General features: G+C 47.3%; 1 protein-coding gene across 1 annotated transcript in view; it reads right to left on the bottom strand.

Moving 5' to 3' along the window:
- Positions 1-265: 265 nt before the first annotated feature.
- LOC144180497 (uncharacterized) overlaps positions 266-17,486 on the bottom strand; it is an 83,060-nt gene continuing 65,839 nt past the window's right edge. Inside the window, exons 2-6 of the mRNA XM_077708830.1 lie at positions 15,610-15,975; positions 6,514-6,948; positions 3,866-3,883; positions 2,526-2,630; positions 266-905 (exon numbers count right to left, since the gene is read on the bottom strand). Coding sequence (XP_077564956.1) covers positions 2,539-2,630; positions 3,866-3,883; positions 6,514-6,948; positions 15,610-15,975 — 911 coding nt within the window. The 3' untranslated portion in view covers positions 266-905; positions 2,526-2,538. The remainder of the gene's footprint in view (positions 906-2,525; positions 2,631-3,865; positions 3,884-6,513; positions 6,949-15,609; positions 15,976-17,486) is intronic.

Below are 17,486 nucleotides of genomic sequence, written 5' to 3'. Positions count from 1 at the left end.
AGTTAACGCAGGCCATGCAAGGTGATAGCATTCAAGCCAGTGCGCCCCATAATATTTGCGGGTAGAGATGTCGTATGCACATAAATGTTTCAGAACCATTGCTCGCGGTATTCTAACTTCAGTCAAGTTTCTTGGTTACGTGAACGAACTTTATGAAACTTTTTGTAGGGATGGTTTATGGGGTAAATCTGGCTGCTCATATTCAGCTTGCAGAAGTCTCATCATCATGCCCACGATCCAGACCAGATGTGAACAAACCAGATGTAAAAAGCAACATTCTTTATTTCGTCTTAAAATCAACAAGAATATGAAGTCGAAGAAACTGCTATTCCTGTGCTATCTTTATTTCTCGCAAACCTCAAAGCAAGATTAAAAGTCAGTTTTCCACGAACACTATCTGTAATTTTTTTCTAAGGTAAAAATAACTAAACTGATTTAATGTGGAGGACATAGATAACACATTTACGGGAAAACAAAGGCGAATAAATTAGGTGTAACATAAAAGGGCACACATAGAGGGAACTAGCATCACGGCAAGCCTCATTAGAAAAATATTCTCGCCACCAGGTTACACTGTCACTCTTCCAGTTGCATGTCTGCGGGGAAAAGCGACAGACAAGCTCGTGCTTTCAACCCTTCTCGCCTGTGGCGTCAGTGACTTCACGCAGTTCACTCTCGAGCATACGAGGCACCTCTGTCATAAACCTGGACAGCCGCTTCCACGAGGATTCTGTTTACAGTCTGTGCACTGGTAACTGAAGGCAGAGAAGAATACAGGAGCGCAGTTGTCCAGGTTAACACAGCCCAGACTGGTCCCCACCGCCGTGCCCTTGGGCTTGCGTTAAAAAGCCTCCTCACAGGTGACGCCACTGCTTGAAGCGTCCGTCAGTCTTCTTCACCTGACACTGAAAAAAGGCAAAATAAGAAAGCAGATGCTGTGAGACGTTAACAAGCCATACTTAGCGATCCAGGTGTACCGCTATCTGGAAAACACTTTCTCAACCCACACGCAAAAAAAAAAATAGTTCAGCCTTCGTATCCCCGCCAACTTTGGTCCTTAGAAGTAGTAATACATGGTTTTCAGTGCTACAGTAATTTTTTATATGTTTTCGGTTTTGATGACATTACGTCGACTACGAGAGATTTTTCTCGAATGCAGTTAAAGCATGGTGGTTTCGTTTGGCACTGCAAGAACTAGGACGTGTACATTAAAATCTTAATACGTTGGACGCGATGGCATAACTTCGTCCTCGAGGGAGCGTTTTGGAACGGAGCTACTGCAGACGCGATCCATGCTCTACGAGCGCTCAATGTAAGCTGATAGTATCAGCAACGGTTTTATGCGCCACGACACAAGAAAACAATGGCAGGCTGCGGCGAAAATCCCGCACGTCACTTCCTCGCATTGCATGTATGCACAGGTCCATGCAGAAGGAAACGGAGCAAGGGAGCAGTGGCCAAATTGTATCGCTGCGCTGCGTAGGAGCGCCGCCGGGAACCAGGAAACGGCGTTCTGGGGTGTGTTTTCACTGACTCCCCGCTCATTCTGATATTGTTGAACCATCGCTCTGCCGGCGGGTCAGACTGGCTGCAACAGTTTCCAGAGGACAGCGTTAGGCTATGCAGTGACGCTGGTGGTGTTGCCGCTGGCAGCCATGCGTGGCGACTTAGAACTGCGCTGTTGGGTCTGCACAAGCCACGAGCGTTCGGAAACGTGTCTTCTTGCACACCACAAAGTGTTCCGGGGAGGCGTAGCCTTACCTGCTTATTCGGTATCTCGCGGCGTGTTTTTACATACGAGGTCTTAAAAAGTGACAACAAAATATTCCTGAAGAAGCACATCCTCAGTGTGAATGTCTAGGGGAGTCATCGTTATTTCAAAAAAAATGCGTCCCGCTATTGAGGCTGTTAATCTACGTTTCCAAGCCTCTTTGAAGCCTCGACGCTGCCAGTAGGAGTTGACAGCTATAAAATACAAGAATTCCGAGGCCCCCTAGAAAAGCATTTAAAGTTCGTCTGCCTGTATATGTTTTAGTTTTCCTTACCTATAATTACTTTTCATAATTGTAGGGGGGACCTATGGTTCGTACGTATGTTTTGAAAAAAAAAATTCCAATACGATAAACTAAATCTTGACATCTAAAAATAGGTGGGGGTAATTCCGCAAAATAGCCACAAACGGACTTCTTAATACGCAAATAAGCAGTCCCTAGGTGCAATTTACTTGCAAATATAATACACGCGGACGAATGTAAAACCAATAATGTCAGTAATTATATTTCGCGTACAAATTCTACACACCCCAGATACAACTCAATCACCATTTCGTTCATGGGTTAGTTCTTTTAATGTGACTTGATTTGGCAATAATATTAGTTATGTGGGCAAGTTAGGCCATTTCGCATATTATTTAGTCTAGCAAGTGACAGTCTTGAAGCACATTTTGGGACGGCGTTTGAAACCTGTTTGTTTTTACACTCAGCTTAACGAAAAGTTAGACCAAAGTGTCACGTTGGATGTCTTACCTGCAATTAGTCTTCACCTTTCCGTGGAATAGGGATTCTCTAATAGCGTAAGGCCCACCAGAAGGATCAGTAAGCTCTTTGGAGTGGTGATTACCGTCGAGGCACCTGAAATAATAAGATTGGAATAAGACAATGTGCTACGACCGTATGTAAAAAGTCTAAAATGCACTCTACGCAAACATAAGCCGATTAGAAATCAATCATATCTGTTGGTTGACTGCTGAATTTTACAAGTTTCATTTGGAACCCAATCCACCCTATCAGCAATCTCTAACTCTTTATAGACGTTTTCCCATGCCCAAATTTTACAACTTGTCCTTATTTTCGTTATATAAGCCTTATTATTAATTTTGAACAAGCCGACCGCTTTCACGTCCTTCTTGCCTCCTGCATGGGTGCGTGTGCGCGCCTGTGCTTGGTAGGTGGGTATGTTATGTGTATGTGGATATATGTGCATGTGTGTGTGCGTGTGTGTGTGTGCGTGTGCGTGTGCGTGTGCGTGTGCGTGTGCGTGTGCGTGTGCGTGTGCGTGTGTGTGTGTGTGTGTGTGTGTGTGTGTGTGTGTGTGTGTGTGTGTGTGTGTGTGTGTGTGTGTGTGTGTGTGTGTGTGTGTGTACATGAGTGGTACACCTGGAACGAAATAGTCTCGACGCGTATACTATGTCTTTGGTATCGCGGCGACAATAACACCAGCTGAAACCAAGTACCTTGCAGGAGAATCGTATACACGGGCTATAGGCAGTTTAACACTAACACGTTTGCGTCAGGTACCAGCGGTTGCCGTTCAGCAGTGACATTCAGCCATTAGTTACACTGCTAGGTTTCACCAGAGTCGGTCGTCAGCCTTTCATTGTTGCGATATCGCACGCTAAACTATTGGTGTAAAACTACGCGAGAGAATGCCAGTAAGAATGTGACAATAATATTACAAGGGTTCTATTCCGGTTATCTCGGAGCAAGCGAAATCACGTTTACGCCCCCAGATTTTTGTTATCGTTCATAATAAAGCTGTTGTTGTTTTAAGCAACATAATTGGAATAACGGTTCATTAAGTTATGTGTTCGAACTTAATTTATTTTTACATGCATAAATTACGCTAATTGTGCCATTCTTTATCCGCTGAGAGAAGCCCTGTTGTTCTGAAAACTGTTTCAAAACATTTAGGCTTGCCTCATCCAGCAACCGGCATCCGGCTTGCGTCAGCCGTCTAGTTTTTGTCCAGCAGCAGGACCAATACGAGATTTGTTGAGGTAAACATTACGCTATCTACAGATTTCTGCTTGAACAACCATTTTTTTTTTGGCCGGGGTAGAACAGAAGTATGTTTATTGTATACGTACCTTTCAGGTAAAGATAGCCTGAAAAGAAAAAAAAACAGTTGCAGAACGATCATAAATCTGTCTTGGATTAAGAAGTAACGAGTGAGGAACAAGCTAACGCATAATTATATTCTTTTAAAGCACATTCAGACTCTACCCATTGCATCTCATCTTCTGCACACCCTGCAATAAGCACATCGCCTTAAAATTGGAAACAAAGGGTTTTTGTCATTCGGACTGTTATCACTTACTTCAATTCTGGCGTAAATTGTTCGCAACTTCGGTTTATTACCTTGCGAAACGAACTATGAAAATTGGTGTTTTCTTTGGCCATGAACCGTGCAGCGCTGTCTTGGCACTTTGGCAGATAAACCCAGAAGGGTTACATGCATGCTGATATTGAGCGTCTCACATATGACGTTTATAAGTATGCGCATAGGAAATATATATGGATCTCTTATGCTGAAGATGTTTTGGAAATAGAAATTTTGTGTTTAATGTCTTATTTCCACATTCCTAATGCTGTGCCAAACGGTGCATAGAATGGACGGCATGGCAGGATGTTGAATAATGCATTTCTACCGCACGGGTCCTTAGCCTCCATCAGCCCTGTAATTTCTTAAAGGGGCACTGACACAAAATTTTAAGGCGAGGTAACTTCGGAGATAGATTAGTGGGAACACATATACATCATCTGCAAAATATCAGCGGCGAATACAGCCTAGAACATATTTAAAATCAATTTTAAAGTGGGCGAAACACAACCGAGCAGCCAGCAGAGGACCACGCGCAATCGACATCCCGAGGAGATTGTGTAAATAAACAACATCCAAACACGTCACGAGTTTGTGTATGCCGCTTCCGCACTGCCGGGGTTTTTCGCCGGCTCGCCCGGCTCGCCGCTCCAATCGGAGGGCCGGAGGGCGGAGCTTCTGCTCTCGAGAACGAACGACACGATCGTTGGCGGCAGAGGCGCCGTGATTTCGTCACCTCATCGGGCAGCTGGCCGCGACCAAAGTTCTACAGCGATTCCAGGCACTCTGTTTCTATTACTTTTTATTTACCTTGGACGCGAAAACGCGGCGGAGACACGAAAAGCCCACTGAGCGAGCCGCACGGTCGCTGTGCAGGCGGCGGCCACGGCCGCGAAGTGGCCCAGGCCGGCGCAGGTAGCTCGAGTGATAGCTTGTTACCGCTGCACGAAATTGTCCCCAAGTCCCGACCATGGTGGCTTACATGAGAAAGGAGTTAATGATGCGATGGCGGGTTGCATTGAAAATTGTCACCTGCGCCGCTTACGAGAGCGGCACTCGAATATCAGCCGCAGTGCTAAGCCGAACACATCTGTAGGCGGACCTGTAGGCAGACCGGCCGGCTGCTCCCAGCGCGCGTCTTGCCACCCACCGTCTCGAGCGTCGCGCGTCGTTCTTTAGCCGCGGTAGCATTTGCACTCGCAGCGCCTGCGTAACATCCATGGTCGCTTTTTAATTAAGCGCCTCACGAGATCAGTACGTGGGGGCATTCGCAGAAACTGCCGTCGATGCGGATTCGACAGTGCTACGGCGGCTCTGCTCTGTGATATCCCTCCGACAGTCACGTGGTCAGCTTTGTTCACACAAAATCCATCGTTTCCCGGCACTCGCTGAAACCGAAACTGCGACTGGCCGCATTGAAAATGTCTCTAATTAAATAACCGTCGCACGCTGAAGCAAATGAGGTTTCTACAGGTTATAAGTAGGTCACTAGCTATTTATCGCAACAAAAAAAAACAAGATGCAAAATTTTTGTGTCAGTGCCCCTTTAACTTAGGTGCAGAGTTATAAAAATCCAAGCTTCCTTTGGAGTACAAACAGTCGTCACTGCGAGCGAGAGATAACATATTGGCCAAAAAGTACAGAAATGGCAAATTTTATTGAGAAATATAGCACAACATTTCCATCCGTATGGCAGCAACTTCCACGATTCCAGCCAAGTCTTACAACGGCTGTGAATATTTGTGAGCCTGCTCACGGTTGAGGGCGTTTTTAACACGAAAGTGTTTTCTTCCTGGCTACACAAATATTTCATTGACGTCATATCGGTCACGGAAATAACGCCAGCACAACGAAGCAAGCGGCCTGTAAAGGGTGCACCCCTGCACACAGCGTCTTCTTGTGGGGCAGCAACCTTTAGTTCTAAAGAGTACGTTATACTTAGGGCTGTTTGTTTTCATGGTTTACAGTTTAACAGGAAATTGTTTTATGCCGGAATACACCACGATTTCACTGACGTCATAGCCGTCACGAAAATTACGCCAGTAAAACTTTGCCGAAGCGACTCGCCAGCAGGACGACGCTCGCCAAGCACACCCACACGACAGCCGCCGGCCCGCAAATCATGTTCAGCTGCAGATTTCGCAGCACATTTCACTTTCGTGTTTTACCGATTCATATGACAGAGGAATCACCCACAATTTTTTATCGTGTTTGGCTGCCGGGAATAATTCATTTTAATTTTATATACTATATTGTTAATTATCCGGTTGTTCTGCTGCTGAACGTCCCACTGCACAGTGACCCATGTCTACACTTAGACTAGATATCTTTTCTCTTCTTGCGCCTTACGTTTTGTCGACCCCTCTGGTATGAGCCTAAGTCAGCACATGAACACGGCCGCCCCACATTACCCACCTGGACTGTAGACCGTGCGGCGCCGCACTTCGTAGTCCGTGCCCGGGATCTCAAGCACGCACTCGAAAGTCACGTCCGGCGTTAACTGTTGGCTGCCGAATGACCGGGACAGCTCGATGTCGTAGGTGCCGTTCACTTTGCGCATGCGCGGCCTTCCGCGCTGCACCTCGCTTCGCCGCATGTCCGGCGTGATGCTGAAGAGCCTCAGCGTGGGACGTGGTTGCAGACCAAAGGCGCTGCACCGGACCTCCACCACGGAGCCGCTGTGCCCGCCCGTTACACTGGGGCTGCTACTCGAACTCAATCCGCCCGAACTGCCGTCGGCAGGAGCGCCTACGTGGGCGTGGGCGGCGGTCCGCAAAGATGCTGCTGCTGCGGGTGGCGCCGTAGACTCCGACATTGTGGTATAGGTTAAGGTGAAGTTCTTGGCCGGAACTGCAGAGGGGTGGAGGGAAAAGATAGCACGCGGCAAGAACACGGATGTTTCGACCGCGCAAATGTGACACGTCGAAGTGTTATATTACCGGGTGCCCCCGCATGAAAATAAAACAGCAAAAGTTGGTATGACAACGCTTTCTCAAAATTTGAGGCACCCAAGTCCTTATAATCAGAATATTTGCGAACTCATCTAAACTTATGGTTCATAGAGGAACACTGCTCTTGTCATATATATAATTGAGATTTATCTGCGGTATGTTTCAAATTTGTGATGCGCTCAAAAATGTTGACGCGTGAATTGTGATACCAGTGCTTGGCACCCAGAAAAGGGCTTTCCAAAACATAGTTGGTGTTCTTGCGACTGTAGATGGCAAAATGGTTTTTGCAACGCTTGGCGCTGCTGTCAGTGAATGCGTGTCCGACTAGGGTATAGGTTCTTTTTACTGACGTGGCACATATGCGGGCGACAATACGTGTGCACCGCCATGCGTTTTCCCAAGCGTCTGTGTTGCTAAGGCGACGCCGCACTGGTTACGTCGGGCTCCACGAGATGGCAGTACTTGTCCGTGTTGGTACCAGAAAAAGCAGAGCACATAACTACAGCCAGCTGTTTAGGTCCCAAACTTGCCCCACCGAACGCGAAGTAACACCTCGACGCCAAATACTCTTACGTTGTTTACGTGCAGCTCCATACAATCTACTTATCGCCAGACAGGGTTGAAACAGTCGCATGACTGTGTAGAATGGTAAAATCTTCGGAGCCTACGTATGCGCGCAACTGCGTGGTAGCGTCGTGCTGGACCGAATCACGTGCGTATGCAAGTGAAAGCCGATTGCCACTTCTCTCCTATTCAAGGACAACAAACGAAACATTGTTGCCGAAAATTCTGCCACGCGGAAGCCAAACTTCAGTGATTTGTTCAAAGGTCGCTTGTAGTTCGCCAGCGCTTGTGCCAAATGGCCATTGCGAGCATGGCACGGCTCGGGAGACGCGCTTGAATGCACTAGTTGTTCACTACCATTGTATCTAAATAGGCGTACGCGCGGAATATTTCTTTAAAAACCATTATTTGGCTTTTGTACTCAATCACGCTTCAGAGGGCACATGTGGTGACATCTGTGGTCGTAGGCAACTGGAGCATCAATCTCGTCCTAGCCCTCTCGCTTTCGTTCGCAGCCGCGGTTTCATTCTTCGGGGATGCGAAGTGCTCGAGAGCAGGTAGAGTGCCAGAAGATTATTATTATATCTGGTGACGCCACCGCCGAGAAGCGGGTTGAAACGCGGCCGACGAACCACGCTGGTGTTTTTTTTTCTTTTCTTTGCGACACGCGGGCGCGAAGCGCATGGGCAGGCACAGCGGGCAACGTCATGGCGGCTTTTGGTGTTAGCAAGCGAAGAAATTGCCGGCTTCGCTAACGTTTCAGTGAATATCAACTCTTGTCAAATATTCCTTCCCTTACACAAATACTCCCAAGGTGCACGTGCCTTTGAAGCATGAGAAGTTCCATGGCGCGAGTTCTTCCATAGCACGTGTTTGATCTCGGCAGAAGCGAAAGATGGGCGTTAGTGCCATTATGCCGGATATGAAGTAAGGGAGCGTAAGAACGCAGCAAAGCGAGAGAACACACAGGCAGCGAGATCAGTCATATTCGCCAACTGTACCAATATGGCGGCGGGAACGAGCAGCGACAGAACGGGCAGGAGAAAGATTTAAGCCATTCAGAAGCATAAGGCGTGAGTGGGTCGCGAAGCAAATAGTCCCAAGTGGCAAGACGACGAAGACTCAAAAATTTATCATCGCTTCTAAAGAAAGGAAAGAGAAGCGCAAAAGCTAAAAGTTTGTCTAACCTTTGCTGAAACTGCGTCCAATAGATCGTCCCAAATTCAAAGACCCAAATCAGAAACGAAGGCAGAACCCATGCTACGAATTTTCGCGTGATATGTAAACGCATTTACGAACGAACTAAATGTACACCTATTGGTGGTTTATGGGATAAAGGTATACTATTGTTCTTAACAAAGAGGGCAACAGCGCAAAACTGACGACACAGAAGACGACAAAAAAGACAACCACAGGCGCTGGCGTAAACTAATTTTTATTTTTCGGTGGGTCATGGAGATACGTTGAGAGCCAAAAAATGTTAGAAAAATGGCAGCATATCCACTACGTGGATGATGGCGAAGGTGCGGAGTTCGTGAACTCGAAATGGCATCGAAGTTGCACCACGAGTGACATCCGATGTGTGCCCCGACCGTGATTCGATTTGAGCCGTGTGTTGCTCCTTGATTATTCCCTAAATCAAAACTGCAACTCACGGCTCAAATCGAATTTCGCTTGATTTTCGCTTGATGGTGGTGTTCGCATGGATGGACGCGGACGGACATTGGCAGGTCCTAAGGTACTCCGCACCGTTACAGGCGAGGGAGTAAGCCGTTTGACTCTCGGGTACTAACTCACAATTGTAGCCCAATGGGTAAGGCGACTGAGACTAACTCTGTGTTTACTACCACACACAGGCTCTAATCCTGCCGGTGCCTGTGTGATTTTTTGCGAGTGTAAATTCTGTGTGCAGGGACGTGGACGGACATTGTGCAGTCATAGGGTACTCCGCACCTAAAACAGCTCAACCTAATTGGTATACATAACATATGCGATTGCCACACTACGCCATCGTCATGCGCCACAAACACGCACAGAACTATCTGTAGGCCAGAAAATGAATCGCTTTTTGGGAGAAGGTTAACGATGGCTTACTGGTACAATTTTTTTCTGATAAAATATTCTTTTTGACGGTCTATCTGGGCGGCCTCAATGATTTTTCTAGTTATTTTATTTTTGTGACTTGCATTTACCTTTGTTTCGTGTAAGATAGGAGAGCACACACAGCAATCCCGACAGCGGAGACCTCAATGGCAACTAATCATTTTGTGTATACATTAAAGTGATGTTTTTTAAATCTTTTATTAAGACGCCTTCCCGTTTGGCGTACATAATGTTTCCCGCACGACATCGGGACCTAATATACGATGTGTTTAACGCAGTTTACAGAACGATTTTTGTGCTTTAAAGAGCATGAAAGTGACGTTCCTTTTGTTTTATTATTTTCAAACACATGGCGGACAGTTTTATGTGCGCAGAAAATACGCCTCTCACACTAGCTCGTCTTCCTATCCTTTTCAAGTTGCGGGCAATCCGATCCATTTAAAAGATAACAGTTGTGTTATCACTTTTGCTGCGTTTTAAAGCTGCTTGGCTGTCCTGTACGTTTGTTTTTATCCTCGGTAATATCGATTCCGCGACGGTTTCTTACAGCTGCTTAGGGTACCAGGCTAACTGAAGCCGGCCACCTGTTTACAAAAGTTATCTTGCATCAAGTGAAAATAGCCATTGTTGAGGACACTTTTAAAACGCGTCATTAGGCTAGACCTTTTCACACGCTTAGAATTATGGGAATCAAAAGGTAGAGGTGGTATGTTGGCTCGTTTTTCATACGCCCAGCACATGTAATTGTGCGAAAGGTGAAACTTCATATGCAAAAAATTGATACTTCTTTGTACAAGAAATTCAAAATCAGTTGTAAGTAAGCGCTTGTGGTTGTCATTCTTCTTCGTCCTGCGTATAGTCCATTTTGCACTATTCCCCTCTTAGTAATTATGCATCAACTTGTGAAGCCTCAACCACAGCAAACTAATATACTTTTTCATGATCGATGCGTGTGTTGTCTTATTTAGAACCGTTGCTTTCTTGCGATTTTCAAGTACGCGTTTTAGCACACTGGAAGCCCGAGTAGGGCTATTAGCTATCCCCTAGCCGTACCGAGTAGGGCTAAGGGAGGGCGAGTAGCCCTTATTCAAATCTGTGTGGCATAGGTGATTCTCCGTGTAACGCGTACTCTATTTCCTTTTGTATATAACTATATATGTGGTTGCGTAGTTGTACCATACCATATCTCCCCCCTACAGCTATCTTACGTGATTGTGCTGATCATTTTCAGTGTCTGTATGTACCTGCAGGCATTGCTTATGAAGGTTCTGTGTCGTGTGTTCATAGTGTACTGTTTTGTGTCTATTGTAACATAAACGTTTTCTAGTAAACGGTGTCATTTTAAAGCATCTGGGTGCGTAACGCCTCGGGACTCTGTTTGGGTGGGTGAAGCCGTGTGACTGTGGCCGCTAGGTAGGTAGTGTGACATCGGACGAGCCGCGACGACAAACTGTACCCCTAAAGTGCTCTCCACTTTAAGAATTGACGCAGCTTCCACTAGTGATTAAAGGCTGGAGAAACAGCAGAGCTGGCGGACCGTTTGCCTTCGTCGGAGACCCCGATGTTGCACCTCACATTGATTTGCAAACTTGCCGCTGAAAGTTCTCTATGACTGGCAAGCCTAGATCGCTTCGGCCGCAGGCATTTACATCTCTCCGAGAGTAGACTGCCTTAGCGCCCGCTCGAACCGGCGACAACCGGCTTCGCGAATTCAGCGTCTGTTGCGCGAGCTGTTCTCTGCTTACCACTTGAGGCGGGAACGCACGTGAACTGGTGAGGAGATGAGAACGTGAGAGGTCATGCCATGAGCGCTGGATAGTGTTCTTGATGTTCGAGCACTGCCGGCGCGTGCGATGATATCATGGCTAGGCCAGGTTTGCTCCGCCTGCGATGCTGGGAGAAGGTCGACTGCGCCTCGCGTCGGGGGAGTTTCCTTTCGTGGTAATTTTTTTTTTCGGTCGACAATGGTCCAAGCTAAAGCCTAAACTGCGCTGCTGTTTATACAAACCAGTTAAATGGCTTCAACTGTTTCAGAAACCAAAATACTTACTGTTTCAACAATAGGCCCACTTCATGCACGCCAATATGCCGACGCCAGCTACGAATTTGGAATTCCACTGAGGAAACTCCCGCTTGTTAAACCGAGCAAGGGGCCCCTGTGATCACAGGGGCGTAGGCTTATCGCCGTTGCGCCGCCAGAAACGCCTTTTTTTCGTCGCTTTTCTGTAGGTTATATTTCGACGAGTTGCCTCCAACTACTTCTGGCACTCTCATTCGTCGCTGCCACTGAATCCCATTTTCTGGCGCATTTATTTTTTTTTCTATTACTTCCGAGATCTGTATTATTTTTTTGCCCTCAGTTTGCTTATTTCTTCAGCGACCATTCTTTCTGCGCATCTGTATAAAGCAATTCATGGAATCTTCCATACCGTTATCTTTCAGCTTCAATCTTCGTTCTTTCCGTCGTTTCTCTGTCCTACGTGCGTATAACTGTTTGCGCACGCCTCGCTGTTTGAAATTTCGCCCGTGAAGATATGGTTCTGGAGTTTTTTTTGCACTCCCGAAGAAAGCTAGACATTGTACGCATTTTTTTCAATACGTCTGCACGAATTGACCAGCACAATTCCAGTCTGATTGCTTTCCCGCCTTAATGTTCATTTTTATCCATTCGAAGCGCGAGACACGTAAATAGTGTAAATAGTACGCTGTGTAACGAATGGCCGCATCAATTTGACGCAGCGTAGAAAGCGCTAAGCCTTTTTATTGCCGAAGTCGTCTTCTCCCGTCTGAGTGTTCTTTTCGTCCTCTCTTTGATAGTTTTCTCGGTCCTATTATTCCTTCGGCACGTCAATATCTCTCCATTATCGTGCCTTCGTCGTGCTTGCCTGTAGTGGGCCTGTAGTAGGTTAAGCTCTCTAAAAATCGACACATGGTTAGCATGCGTCAACCACTGGATCATTTTCATTTGGCAAATGTGCGTGTGTGTGCGTGCGTGCGTGCGTGTGTGAGTGTGTGTGCGTGTGTGCGTGTGTTTGTGTGAACTACGCATGCGCTCAGTTTACTGACAGTGCAGCCAGACGGTGCGGCATGCGTCCAAGGCTATGCGCTCCGCTGTTCGCGTTTCTTTTAATCCCCCCTGTACTCTCGCCCTGCTCGCGTGAGCGGTTGTGGAGGGGGAGGGAATAGTTTACATTCCCAGACAATATGGTACACTGAGCCTGGGGCTTAGAAATGAGCACATAGGCGATCTTAAAGAGTAGGATGGATGGCGTGTAGTCTTGTTGGGTGTGGGTACATATTAGTCTGCAGTTGTCTCAACATGACTTCCAGCTATAGCGTGACCTGATCGGTGACTTGTGGATACAGATATCTCGCTAGTCAGTAATGGTGAGTAATGTCGGCGTATGTGAGGAGTAGTTGCCAGGCCTGCTCCGACTCTTCTTGCGGTGCCCGGGGAGCGAGTGCTCGGGCCAGGACCTGTGCTGTCTGGTTGCCGCGAAGAGCACAGTGGGCCGTGGTCCATATGATTTTGACCCGCTTTTGGGGGACGAGGAGGGGGGGGGGGAAGGGGAGCGTGGGAGGAGAACTCAAAACTCTTGTCTCGAAATCCTATCTGCTTGGTATGCTCGGCAGGCGGCTGGACTGTCCGTAATAATTAATTTAGCGTTTGTCTGGGATAGGGCAAGGGCGATAGCCGCCTCTTCAGGCTGCTGGGTGTTTGACGACTGAAGCGTCAGATTTGAAATAAGGTCGGTTCCGGAGTTAACAACCAACGATCTTACCCCGTACCTAACGTATTCCGCAGCGCCTGTATAGACGACGTGGTCTTGGCTTCCATACTGTTTTTGTAACAGTATCTCTTGGCATGGGTCTTATCTTGTGATGTTGAGGGGACATATTCTCGGGTATTGGTCGGACAAGAATTCTGGTCCTTATGTCAGGCGGGATGTCCACTGCGTGTTCCGTGATGTGCAGTGCAGTGTACCCAAGCTTACTTAGCGTTTCCCTTCCCGTTTGGCTTGCTCCAAATCTCGCTTTCTCCGCCGTTAGGTGGGCTTCTATGAGTTTTTCAATGGTGTTGTGCAGGCCCAAAGCCGTGAGGCGAACCGCAGAGGTGCTCGTAGGAAGTGTCAGGGCCTGCTTGTATGCCTTTATAAGAAGCGCGTCTAGCTTTTGGCGCTCCGATTCCCCCAGAACCGCATACGGAGCCACGTAAACGATTCTGGAGACGACGAAAGCCTGCACAAGGCGAACCATGCCGTTTATTTTTCCCATCCATTGCTTCTGTTCGCTATCCTGCGAAGCATCCGAACAATTTGAGCCGTGGTTTCGTGAAGCCTATTGAAAAGCAGGGTGTTTTTGCAGTTTGCCTGGTACGTCATTCCTAATATCTTGATTGAGGATGTCAGTTTTATGGGTGTCCCGACACAAGACATATTTTGGTGCTATCGGAAGAGTTCCGGCGGCATTTTTGTACAATGGTGAGTTCTGACTTTTGAAGACTACAAGCTACACAACATCGGCTGGCATGGGTGTGGATGACGTCCGCTGCCGCTTGTAGGCTGTCCTGCTTGACGCCGGGAGAGTCCTTGGCAATTCAGATCGTTATATCGTCCGTATACAAAGCGGGCTTAATGTTGGGGATTTTGTCTAATTGTCTGGGAAGGCCCATCATGGTTATGTTGAAAAGTAGGGGCGATAGCACTGTCCCTTGTGGTGTGCCATGACTGCCGCATTGTATGGCGGAAGACTGGATGTCGCAAAGTTTAATGATGGCTGTTCTATCTGACAGAAAATTGTTGACGCAGGAAAACATCTTTTCGCCGCAACACAGGACGCCAAGATTTGTGAGGATTGCTTCATGTGTTACATTATCGAATGCCCCCTTCATGTCTAAAGCCATGATCGCTTTTGGTGTGGTGCGTCTGGGTGCCTCAACTACGTCTCTCTTCAGCTGCAGTAGTACGTCCTGAGCTGAGAGGGGCAGGCGGAACCCCAACATCGAGTGAGACATTTTATCCGTAGTTTTAAGAAACCTTTGTAGGCGGTTAAGGACGAAATGGTGAAGAATAGTTTAGAGTGGAGCACAACAATGAGGTTGCAGTCATACCAGCGAATCGAGCGAGGTACGAAACTAATATTAAACGTTGAGTGACACAACATTCCTGCGTCTTTTCTCAAGAGTTTAATCGCTCAAGTGGGGTGTGTTTCAACATGGAATGATTATTTGATTAAATGCGCCTCGTACGGAAAATTACAAATCAACGACTGATGTGAGACTTCTGGTTATTTTTGATAGGTTGAGTACTTAAATGTAGTGAAAATGGGAATTAGAAGTAGACACTTGTCAACAAGTCCGTTATCCTGTTCGAAAAATAGAACCAGCGCAACACAATCGCTGGCCAGCAAATTCCGATCAAAGCCGGCGTTAGATTGATAAATGATCGCTTTCCCTTCGTGACCCTAAAAGTCACTATAACATTTATTGAAAGCACCACCTGTTATATTACATTAGTTAAATCAATAAACTTCAAAAGATGCTTTTTCTTCTTTGCAAAAATATAGCGTACATTCCTAACACTACAATGAACCTAACATGATTATATAGTTATTTGCCGCATAATACAGTTCATACTGAACACAACAGTTAGGGTCAACTAACCGTGAGGCACCCCTTGTAATGTCTGACCGGATGTTCACTTCTGTAGGTACGCCTACCGGGGGGCATATGGGCTCACGCGAGATCGCTCTGTACTTTTCGCGTTCGCAGTACGTAGGCCAGTAGTCGGATTCCCAAAAGCCGTTCCCCTGCCTTATGTTGCGTTCTTTTTCGAGACTCAATATGAGCCGAAACTTTGGGATTCCTGAAGGCAAAGGCATCGAGTGCACTCACCGTACACCATCATGTACTGATTCCGCGAGTCCAGACCGGCCATGGAGGACACGACGCACGTGTACCGGCCGCTCAGCTCGGTTGTGGGCCGAATGATTCGCAGTGCCCTGTAGTGCGAGTCCTTAGGTCCGCCCACCATGAACGAGTCGTCCAGGCGGCCCGTCAGGATGCCGCTGGTCTGGCGCGAGTTCAGCTCTGGTATCCACTGGTACACTGGCTCAAGGAGGTCGTTGAAGAACCACTTGACCACGAGCCGGACGTCCTGCTCGTTGTACAAGTACTCGCAATCGAGCAGGACGGGCTCCTCCGTGCCGTTCTGCACCCAACGGGGAACGGACAGCTTCCAGATGGTCACGCACCAGGCACCTGCAGTACAGGGTAAAAAAAGGTGCCATGAATCTTTTTCGGGTAGATAAGCAATGCACTGAGCATCAAGCTTGAAAAACAGCAAAAGGTAAGAACTCTTTGTTTTGTATTGCCAGGCTCCGCTGCTATGGACTCCTCTCTGATACCACTTTCAAAAGAAGCCGCCTGTGTGGAGAGCGGATCGATGTATGCCGGCTCACTAGCTCATTTATACACATGGTCTACACCATATAAGTCGTAATGCAGCACGTTTCACATCCGCATTCATAAGGAGGTTCCATGACACTTCGTCGCCGTTCCTAAATTTTCGGCGGAGATGTACATGTCTCGCTTCACGTGGATTTTTTCTCTCTGTGGGCAAGACCTTTCAGCGCACTCTATGAGGGAGCAAAGCTACCTGGTAAGCCATGCGCTGACACCCGGCGTAGCAAGAGAAAAGATAGGAAACCGCCTACACTACATAGAGTTCCGCGCTCGGTGCGCTCGCACAGATTCAGCTGATTTTAAGAAACAGCTGGCGACTCCCGAAGCCAGACACCGCAAACGTAAATGCCAGTGTGATACCAGCGGTCGCAGCCGAGTAGCAGCAAATGTCGCGCCCGAGAGGCTGCCCGCAATCGGCGTGCTCCAAATAGGACACACTGAATTAAATTTGCATGAGCACAGGGCGCTGTATGAAAAACTTCAGAGGGGCTTTCTGGACAGAAATTTTGGGTTCAGTTGTGCGGTGTGCGACAGGGTTTGGTTGCTAACGATCGAGATATTGCAAATTTTTAGTGTGCAAGTAACGTGTTGCGGTGCAACTTTCTTGAGAAGCCTAACGCAAGGATTTCGGACGGTGTGGTGTTGTGTCCCGGCTTTCCCGAATGCGGCAAATTGGCCGTTCGATTAATCATCGCATTGCGAGCGGCCGCGGAATGCCAGCTAGAATATGAAGTTTGACCGGGCTTGTTCATCGCCCTTGACCTAAGCGACCACTCACATAGAGAGAGCCAAGAAAATAATGGAAGCGCCTCCAGACGCATACGTTGAAAAACGCCGTATAAAAGGTTCATTGCAGCTTCTGGGTGGTTTACCGTGACGGCTACGCGGCGCGCCCCACCAGCCATGTTTGCTTTTTCAGTTTTCTTTTATTATCCTCTTGTCTCGCCAGGGTTAAGGTACCGCAACTAAATTTGTGTACGTTAGAGCTCAATGTGCACATATTCAAACTCCGAAACACATGGCGAAGTAATGAAAAAAATACCGATATGCCGTCCACAATGAAATCACCCGATTTTTTTCAGCTAAAGCCTGCATTCGCGTCTGCGTGGCGTCACATTCCGCGGCTTGTTTGTGTGACCACTCTGATACTTCCGTGTATGATGATGCGGGAGGGATGGTGCGAGCTCGTTATGTTGTATTTTAAAATGTAACCATGAATTTATCATGGGAGGTTACGATCGTATTACCGACCATATAAATGTAAATAAGAAACCAAGTTATAAAAAATCAAATTATAACTTCGCACG

The sequence above is a fragment of the Haemaphysalis longicornis genome, unplaced genomic scaffold (assembly GCF_048455015.1).
Source record: "Haemaphysalis longicornis isolate Haplotype H1 unplaced genomic scaffold, Haemaphysalis longicornis Haplotype H1 scaffold_4, whole genome shotgun sequence".
Lineage (NCBI taxonomy): Eukaryota > Metazoa > Arthropoda > Arachnida > Ixodida > Ixodidae > Haemaphysalis > Haemaphysalis longicornis.
This window is presented reverse-complemented; position numbering and strand designations above follow the sequence as displayed.